The sequence below is a fragment of the Palaemon carinicauda genome, chromosome 42 (assembly GCF_036898095.1).
Source record: "Palaemon carinicauda isolate YSFRI2023 chromosome 42, ASM3689809v2, whole genome shotgun sequence".
Taxonomy (NCBI): domain Eukaryota; kingdom Metazoa; phylum Arthropoda; class Malacostraca; order Decapoda; family Palaemonidae; genus Palaemon; species Palaemon carinicauda.
Genome location: NC_090766.1, coordinates 3,505,278 through 3,515,169, shown reverse-complemented (window position 1 = coordinate 3,515,169; position 9,892 = coordinate 3,505,278). Strand labels below are relative to the sequence as shown.

Below are 9,892 nucleotides of genomic sequence, written 5' to 3'. Positions count from 1 at the left end.
CAAAGATCATGTTAGGCCGAATAGAAAGACAGCTATTGGCGGGGGTATATGTACACCAATACTTTATAATTTCAGTTTCTTTTAAACTAGTATCTTAATTTTTTTTATGATGTCTGATCAGTGAAATTAAACGGCAGGATATACTTTGACCCCTGTAGATCGCATCATTTCATCCTTTAAAAGAAAAAAAAAATATTATTGGAGATCATTTTTTCATGTCTTTTGTGACCCCCTTTTTGTGAGTTAGTATAATGATGAATTCTTTATAAGCTGTAGGAGTATAAAGCCAATTTCATGCGAAGAAAATACCAACATAAGATTACATATAGTCAATCCAGCAGAGGATAAAATAACTTCATAATAAAAAGCTGCTGCTTTGTAAAAGAAATGCATTAAAGAGTGTTTGACTCATTTATTACACACTCTAACGCTTCCTCCGACAGGCGACCGTGGATTCGAACCTGCCTCGCGCAGCGCAAGCAAATTTAAAAGTAGAAAAAGACGTTTTCTCCTGTTATACTAACATATTTTACAATTATCATTATTCCAGAGCAAAACTAGAAGGGGTGCGGCTAAAAATGTGGAACGCTTCACGATTTTGCGTGTCATCCTTGCGCCCAAAGCCAAGCAAAATCCTAGGTTCACTTGACCAATCAGAGCCTTCATAACGTACCAAGTTCACGAATATCCACCAATCAGAACCTTCAGTTCACGAATAACCACCAATCAGAGCCGCCTTGCGTTCCAAATTTACGAATAACCACCAATCAGAGCCCTCATAACGTCCCAGGTTGACGAATAACCACCAATCACAGCTCGGCACCGCTCAGCCTGCTTGAATATTGACCAATCACAGCTCCCCTCTGCTCGTATATAAACCAATCAGAGCTCCAGGATTCCAAAAGCTTCCCGCTGTAGGACAATGACAGCGCAACTAGTACCGAAGGTTTTCATATCTTAGCTTTGAACTCTTTTAATAAAGGCTTTGGTTTATTCCTGTAATAATAAATGGTATTGTAACAGTCTGCTGTATAGTGCAGATCTATTCAACGAGTTTCCCGGCAATTCGGGCGGTCGTGTGGTGGACTCGGAGGAACCGGCCCTGCCAGTGCAGACGCCTCTTTAAAAGGACTCTTAAAGAGTTTGCGCTTGAGGGCAGATTCCTGAATAAAAAATTCCATGTAATTATGTTAAAACAGACACCTAAAACACCGATACCTATAATTATTTAAAGATATATTATCACGATATGGGTGGTCTAATTTACCTTTGGGGAGTCGTGAAATGTTGGCGTCTCACCACCTGTGCCCTCATCAGTCAATGATGCCTGCCTGTTTGATGTTACCGCCGCGCTGTCAGGATTCTTGAAGAGTCTACGTTTGATGCTGGATTTTCTTGTTCGGGGCTCCAGATCATACGTAGAGAGGGTCTTGTCATTTGCAGCACTATCAGGCTTGTCATAACCCTCATCTTCATCATCCGAAAAGTCCTCCAGATCACGCGCCTCCTCGCTGTCTGGGTCCAACGTCAGATCTTGAAGAGCCTCGCCTGTCTGGCTGTATAGGTATTCTATACCTATGAGTTCACCTGAAAAAAACAAAATACTTTCACTGAGAGGTCTACATCTGAAAATTGCCCAACTTTGTTATCATACGACAAAAGGGCTATGTGACATAACCATGGTAATATGAAAGAAATGACAGTTTAAGTTGAATATTAATATCTTTAAGCATTTGTTTCTTGTTGGCCCTTTTCTTAGTTTCTTAAAAAATTATTTTGGGATAGTCTTGAAACATTCCATAAATTACATACAGTGCTGGTTTCATTTAGCCCCTTTCTACTGTACAGTACTTAAGAAGCGTATGTTGTATAACAATGATATAACATAATGACCTGTGTATTGACGAGGAGCACAGTACGAGGGGTGGATCGGCTTCCCGAAGACACTGTGGCTGAGGTCATTAGTGGCCGCCTTCAGCGGGCCACTGTAGAGTTCCCTAGATGTGGAATAAGGAGACACATCCATCTCTACCGCAGCATTAGCCCTGTCCTCGTTCCAGCGTGACAGGCCCTCCAGCAGGTATGCCTGAAAGTGCATACCGCTTGCAGTCGTTCCTGGAAATAAACGTAACAGTATTAATCTTTAAGTACGTTTATTTATTTATGCGTACAACTCTCTATTCAATACATATTTTTAAATTCAGGGATGTGTAAATGTTTCAAATACTGTACAGTTACCTGGTATGAACCGGTTCAGGTGGAGGTGGAAAGACTCCAGAGATGTGGAACCTCTAGCACATCTCAAGACAGGCAGCACAATGCCGCCTTTCCGCAGCTTGCCCGTCTCCGTGTACAAAGAGATCCCCTCTGGGTCTTGTATGCAGGCCATGTGACGTTTCTGAGATGCCCAAATGTCCCAGATGCGGTCAGCGTCCAGCAGCGGAACACCCAGCGTGTCCCGACCCTGGTCGCTGCTCAACGCCTCCAGTAACTCATCAATCAAATGGGTAGTCTCCTCTACACCACGTGTCCTGCGTCGGCAGTGGAGGGCCAGTTCATTCCGTGTGATACGATCACACACGTCATAGTCGGAGGGAACCCGAATCTTCTGCTCCAGGAGCTCGGCACGCTTGGCTTGTTTCAGACGTTTGATGTCCTCAGCGCTCCACTCGAATATGCAGGCCGAGAGTCGGCTCATGAATAAGCCGTACAGCGGGTGGGAGTCACTGGTGACACCAGCCGCGAAGCGTCTCATGAAATGCCATACGTCGAGCCTGATTTTGAGGTCTGGCCATTCCTTGAACATGCTCCGCATGGCTGACTTCTTCCCACAGCAATCTCGGTCCACATATAGAGTGTGCGGCGGAGTGACACCTGCATCCTTGTACCTACGTACGATGCCCTTTACCATGGGTTCTATGCCGTAACCCTCGCTAGCAGTAAGGACACTCATCAGCACCTGACCGTATTCGTTGCCAATATTAGTGGCCCACGATGCAGTCCGGGCGCTGTGGCCTCCCAGTTTCTTCACCACCTTGAACAAAGCTAAACAAATAATTTTAAATAAATGGAAATGTTAATAATTATAACATTCTCTGAAAAATATTTGATTATATACTGTATTTTAAGTAAATGGGAATGGTAATGATTATAACATTCTCAGAAAAATATTTGATTATATACTGTACTGAGAGTACTGCAGTATCTATTCATAATTATCAGTATTAACTAAATAGCAATAATGTTTAAGTAATAAAATCTATTAATATCTAAAAATAGAAATAGCAATAGCTAATAATAGTACTTTACAGTCCTAAATTCTAGAATAGTATTGTATTTACCTTCTTGGTGGAATCCATCTTCAGTATGTTCCCAAAGACAGACGTTATACTGGCCTTGACCTCATCTAGCCTCGTGATGACATCGTTTGAGAACACCTTCAGTAGCCAGCCCGCGCGAGGAAGTTCAGGCATGGCAGGGGGGTCCGTGGGCTTCGGCACAACGAGAGAGTTCTTGGCAGCGGCATCCATGATGGTAACACAGTCGGTCATGTAGCTATTGACCCTCACATGCCATGCCACAGTGCGCTCCTCCACCAGCTTCTTGCGTATCTGGGTGACGCTGTTCCCTAGTCCACGCTGCCGCATTAGTATTGCCACCCGCAGGTCGCAGGCATAGCGGTAAGTCAAGAGAACAGGGAACCGGCCACGGTGTCCCACGTCCAATTGGCGAGTGATGGCGCCACTCCAACTGATCAATTTGCCCTTGCACCGACCACACTCCAGATATTCAGCAGCCAAGTTGTAATAGCCATCAATATCCAGAACTTGGCGTACTCGGGGGTAGATCCCGGCGGAGGTCAGCTGATGGCCCTCGCAGAATGAATTTGGACAGGCCAGACGTACCTTCCATAATTTACGAGGCATCCACAGCAACAGGCGTGTTGCAAAGTAGCTGTCCGGTCGAGGTACTGTAATTGGGTGGGTATAAGAGACGGCTCTGGTGGAGACCACCAAAGCTTGTTCACACGCTCCCAGGCCAGCTCCGGCTTCCCTCTCTTAGACACCTTGAACAGCGCCCGGGAAATCCATTGATGGTCAGCCTTGGGTAACGTCTTCTTCCATCCCTCTGGCAGTACCACATCTGTTGATTAATTGTTTTGTTAAATGTGAATATAAATACAAATATATATTTACAGTCAGGACAAAGTATATAGACAATGATTTACACTCATATCATTACATGAGAATAATAGTTGCATTATAGTACAAAGAATAGCTTGTAACGCACCATCAACGTGACTCTGTGCTTGTGAAACTGTGATGGGGTTGCCCTGGCTGCTAGTAGATTCATACAGCTCAACAGCTGTCACCAGGGCTTCATCATCAATATCGTCATTTGGACTTGCCGTTGCTAGAAAAAGATGATAAATAATGCATAACAATTTTATGTTAAGTAATAACTGATAACATGAGTGATTTCTCGGCACAGTACAATATATGGGATTTTCAACGAAAAATTACTTTTCGTGTACTTAATTAAATACTGTATTAATATATATTTAGCATTCAGACATGGAAAATTTGGAATTTAATATTCTACATGCTGTACATTTACTTTAAGAACAAAAACTTCTATATAAAAATCATGGGCAATAATTGATAACTTATGAGTGTTCTGCACTGTCAGCCAACATATTGTCGTCACCATACCTTACCTGGACACTTTGCCTTTGTTGGTGTACCCTTCATCTTCTTGGTTTTGCCCTTCGTACTGGGGGACGAGAGAGTCTCGCCCACCAGTAGCGAGGACTCCCCAGGTGCCGATGGATTGACATCGTCAATGCGCTTCCTCTTCCCAGACGATGGTTGGGCGCTGTCAGATGGTTTCTTGCTACTGAGTGATGGTTGGACAGTAGTCTTTTTCTGACGGGAAACTCTCTCTTTCTCCTTTAACGCGACAGCCTCCTTGCCTTCATCAAAGGACAACATGTATTCCCTGAAGGAAAACTTGTTCTGGCTAAGAGGCGCATTTGTTTTCACCTCCGACCGCATGCAGTCTACTATCCAGGCAGCATAACCTAAGCCATTTTCTATCATCCACTTGAACGTCTGATCCCTGTAGATGCCAAACTGTAGCCGGTAGTGCCCCAACACAGTGATACGGTCGTTGACGTTACCCCCAACTTTACGGACCGCATCAACTGCGTTCTTCTCTACAGTTTCGGCAGGCAGACAAGCTGGAGTAGAGCCCTGATTATTTTTGGCAGACACACGTCGAGCCTCTCGACTGTACCTCAACACCAGGGTACCATTACCCATCCTTTGGAAAGTAAGTTTGGCATCCATATCTGCAAGGAAATAGTAGTTTTAGAATACAGCAATAACTGCTTAGTGGAAAATGAATTAATTTTAGTGCAGGTTGTGATGAACATGTCACCTTTCAAGCCCAATTTCTCTAATTCAAACGATAATCTTTTTCCCATTCAAACATGAAAAATTATGCAATTTAATAGCCAACAAGATAGAAAATTTATTCATGGTGTACCTTTTTGAATTATGATCAACTTTTTTCACAGTCAAACATTTAAAGTTATGGAATATAATAGCATACAAGATAGAAAACTTATTAGTGCTAATGCAAAAACTTTGAAAATACAATCTTGTTGGCATTCAAGCCCAATTTCTCAAAACCTAAACTTATAAAAAAATTTCTACTACTGTACAAATTTAAACAATAATTTTTTTTTCCCATTCAAACATGAAAAATTATGCAATTTAATAGCCAACAATATAGAAAACTTATTAGTGCTAATGCAAAAACTTTGAAAATACAATCTTGTTGGCATTCAAGCCCAATTTCTCAAAACCTAAACTTATAAAAAAATTTCTACTACTGTACAAATTTAAACAATAATTTTTTTTTCCCATTCAAACATGAAAAATTATGCAATTTAATAGCCAACAATATAGAAAACTTATTAGTGCTAATGCAAACACTTTGAAAATACAATCTTGTTGGCATTCAAGCCCAATTTCTCAAAAACTAAACTTATAAAAAAATTTCTACTACTGTACAAATTTAAACGATAATTTTTTCCCATTCAAACATGAAAAATTATGCAATTTAATAGCCAACAAGATAGAAAAGTCATTCATGCTGTACCTTTTGGAATTATGATCAATTTTTTTCACAGTCAAACATGAAAAGTTATGGAATATAACAGCATACAAGATAGAAAAATAATAGTACATTTTGAATGATGATAATTCTTTTTGGTAAAGTTTTAGAATCAACCAAATTGGGAAATGTATTATATTAATATATTTTCCTAGTAAAGCACGTGATAACAAAAAACTTTCTCTCAATACATTATTGACGCTGATGTCTACTTACAGAGATAATTATTCAGTTATTGTAGGTCTGCATTTTATTTCTAAGTGTTCTGTATACCTTTACGCTGCCACGGGACCTAGCTCTTGTTCGTTTGTATGTCTGTTTTCATCTTACTTGGCTCCGCCCCATTGCGTAATGTGACAATATTTGCTTGAATGCGCATTTGCTCCTCCCACTAATGTCGCTCCTCCAATCTAAATACTACTGGGTTCTTTTCAAGGGTTATTATTGGACGATTCATTGGTCTCTCAGTCTTGTTTCAAGGATCTGTTTTTCGTGCAATATAACATTGTAAACGATAGTATTTTGTTTTTTTCCCTATTTCATTATGGGAGAAACCCGTGATTGTCGTTTGTTTTCGGTTTTCAAAAGTTCCGGTTTCTATATTTTCAGCCCACGTCACTTAACTGTCATGGATCCTCCGGTACGGTTGTGTGAAATATGTCGTTATTCCTATTTTGATGTGATCGGCCGATTTCATGGGAATTATAATGGAACTCCTGAAGTAGTGAATCGTTTTCTAAGGGAGCATTCCGTACTACCTTTAAGTGTCCAGTGTGGTAAATGTGATTCGCCTTTTAATCAGAGGCTGAACGTATTCCAGTACTTGATGATTCAGAAGAGGGTCAACCACAACCTTCCACATCTTCATCGTCATCTTCCGTTTAAGGTAAGAAGTGATTTAACAAAATATATATATTCAAATTTACCCCTGGTTAAAGGGGGGGTCGCAGGGGGGGCGAAGCCCCCCCCGGTAGGGGTACAGGGCCCCTAGGTTAGGTTAGGTGGGTTTGTTAGGTTCTGTGGTGCCCTGAAAATTACTGTGGCCTTAAGGGGGGGTCGCAGGGGGGGGGCGAAGCCCCCCCCGGTAGGGGTACAGGGCCCCTAGGTTAGGTGGGTTTGTTAGGTTCTGTGGTGCCTTGAAAATTACTGTGGCCATAAGGGGGGGTCGCAGGGGGGGCGAAGCCCCCCCCCCCGGTAGGGGTACAGGGCCCCTAGGTTAGGTTAGGTTCTGTGGTGCCCTGAAAATTACTGTGGCTTTAAGGGGGGGTCGCTGGGGGGCCCTACCCCCCTCCCCCCGGTAGGCCTAGTTAGGGGTATGGGGGAGGGGTGCTGGAACATTAATTATTCATTTATTGCAAATATCATTCAATGCCCCAACACCCTCCCCCCCCCCTTCCCCCACCCAAAACCCCGGTTCCCAAAGGGTGTCCCCCATAATTGGTGGGATGAACTAGGGTATACATAGTAAATCTCTAAATCGGTTGGTTTGCAGTCAAAATAAACGTTAAATTCATTGAAACCACACTATTTCTGATGCAACAAATATATTTTTATTGCATTTTTCCAAATTTGGCTGAAACTAAAAATTTACCTTGTTTTTTTTTCATTCAAACATGAAAAGTTATGGAATTTAATACCCTACATGATACAAAAATTACTACTACTGTAACCTTTTTGAATGGTGAACAATTTTCTCACATTCAAACTTGAAAAGTTATGGAAGTTAATACTCTACAAGATAGAAAAATTACTATTACTGTTATTGTGTCCACTATTTTTCTTTATTGTCAATGCAAATTTTTCATTCTAACATATACAGTCAAAGAATCCAATACACTAGAAGTTGGACTTTCAATATTAAAATAAGAAAACGTTCTATATAAATATCATTCGGTTTTGACATTGATTCCATTGTTTATATAATAATTTTTGTCCAGCATTCTCAAATATTTTAGGCTGCCACAGAACCACTTGATTAAAGATTTGTGTAAGTAATATTTAAATAATACAAATCTCGTAATAAATATTACGCTTTAGCCTCCCATAAATTGGTGTAAAACCTCTCTGAGGCTACAGTCAGTATATACTTACTTTTCGAAAACACCAAAACCTCCTATTGTATACAATAATGGCTGCCAAACGATCGTCTTCAACGGGTTAAATGCCTGGTGAATTAACTTTCGAAATACCGGTTACCAAGCTAATGATAGTTACCTAAATTATAATTTATAACACTTGGCTGCTTACAGCACACGTCATTATTTCATGTTGTTCGCCAATAACAGCCATTTCATTGATAAAATCTCCAATTTTTGTCCGACAATGTACAATGTTTTTATGCTGCCACACAACCATTTGATCAAAGATTCGTGTAATTAACACTTAAATTATAAGCTTTTCTTTTTAATTATTCACACACATTTAAAACACGTTTTGGCCTCCCACAAATTGGTATGAAATCCCACCGAGGCTACAGTCAGTATACTTATTTTTCGAATAAAAGCACCGAAACATATCGTAAACAACAATGGCTCCCAATCGCTTGGCTTCAACGGGTGAAGTCCCTCTTAATTAACTTTCGAAATGCCGAGTACCTAGGCAATGACAGTTATCTAAATTACACTTTGTAACACTTGGTTGTTTACAGCACCCGTCATTTTTTAAAAAACAGTAATTGTATTAAGAAAAAAGCACTTACCGTCCAAAATAAGTTTGCGTTCTGGAACTCACACGCGTTCGTTATCACTTATCAGCATTAGTTCAGGTTCAGGTTCAGGTTCCGGGGTGAGGCATCGTAGCCTTTACAACGGCGCCTCTAACGCTTATCTTCTTGTACTGTTTTGTCTTTTCTTCCACATTATGTTCAATACTTCTTTTTTCTTTTCTATATTTGTTTCACTAAATAAAAATAATCCTACTATCTTCTTTAAGTCTTCCTTGTATGGTTTTTGTAGCTCAATTCCTTTCTTTTCTATATTCCTGGCAAAATAACAAAAAAATGTATCAAATCTTCCTCCTCATTTTCACAAAAATTACAGTTTACATTCCCTCCATTGTGTCTATTTACAATATTTAGTTTTAACGTATTAGTTCTTGCTCTAAAAAATATCACTGAAGCAAATGTATTGTCATAAATTAACTCTTCTTTAATTTCTTTCTTCCACGTTCTATATATTTCTAAGCTCACTTTAATTTCTATTTCTTCTTTCCATTATAATAATAATAATAATAATAATAATAATAATAATAATAATAATAATTGTTATTATTATTATTATTATTATTATTATTATTATTATTATTGTTATTGATTATTATTATTATTATTATTATTATTATTATTATTATTATTATTATTATTATTATTATTATTATTATTACAAGCTAAGCGACAACCCTAGCTGGAAAAGCAAGATGATATAAGCCCAAGGGTTCCAACAATGGAAAAATAGCCCAGTGAGGAAAGGAAACAAAGAAATAAATAAACTACAAGAGAAGTAACAAACAAACAAAATAGAATATTTTAAGAACAGTTACAACATTGAATTAGACCTTTCATATATAAACTATAAGAATTTATTAAAACAGGAGGAAGAAAAGTGAGATAGAATATTGTAGCCATAAATTGATTCCTGGCCTACAGTAGTAATGTATTTGCCAGGCATTTGCATGACAGCAAATCAATCCTCGCCCAGGACCGTGTCTACTGGGG

The 9,892-nt window shown here is 39.6% G+C and overlaps 1 protein-coding gene across 2 annotated transcripts; it reads right to left on the bottom strand.

Moving 5' to 3' along the window:
- Window positions 1–398: 398 nt before the first annotated feature.
- On the bottom strand, window positions 399–9,061 carry LOC137633356 (uncharacterized). Of its 2 annotated transcripts, none has more exons than XM_068365610.1 (7): window positions 8,879–9,061; window positions 4,718–5,350; window positions 4,291–4,413; window positions 3,342–4,143; window positions 2,239–3,034; window positions 1,894–2,115; window positions 399–1,587 (listed from the first exon to the last, which is right to left on the bottom strand). In XM_068365610.1, exons 4-7 carry the CDS (start codon window positions 3,924–3,926, stop codon window positions 1,259–1,261), a joined length of 1,932 nt encoding a protein of 643 aa, XP_068221711.1. In that variant the 5' UTR covers window positions 3,927–4,143; window positions 4,291–4,413; window positions 4,718–5,350; window positions 8,879–9,061; the 3' UTR covers window positions 399–1,258. The 2 variants fall into 2 exon arrangements, with proteins under 2 accessions (XP_068221711.1, XP_068221712.1); XM_068365611.1 differs by lacking the exon at window positions 8,879–9,061 and adding an exon at window positions 8,272–8,776.
- Window positions 9,062–9,892: the final 831 nt, after the last annotated feature.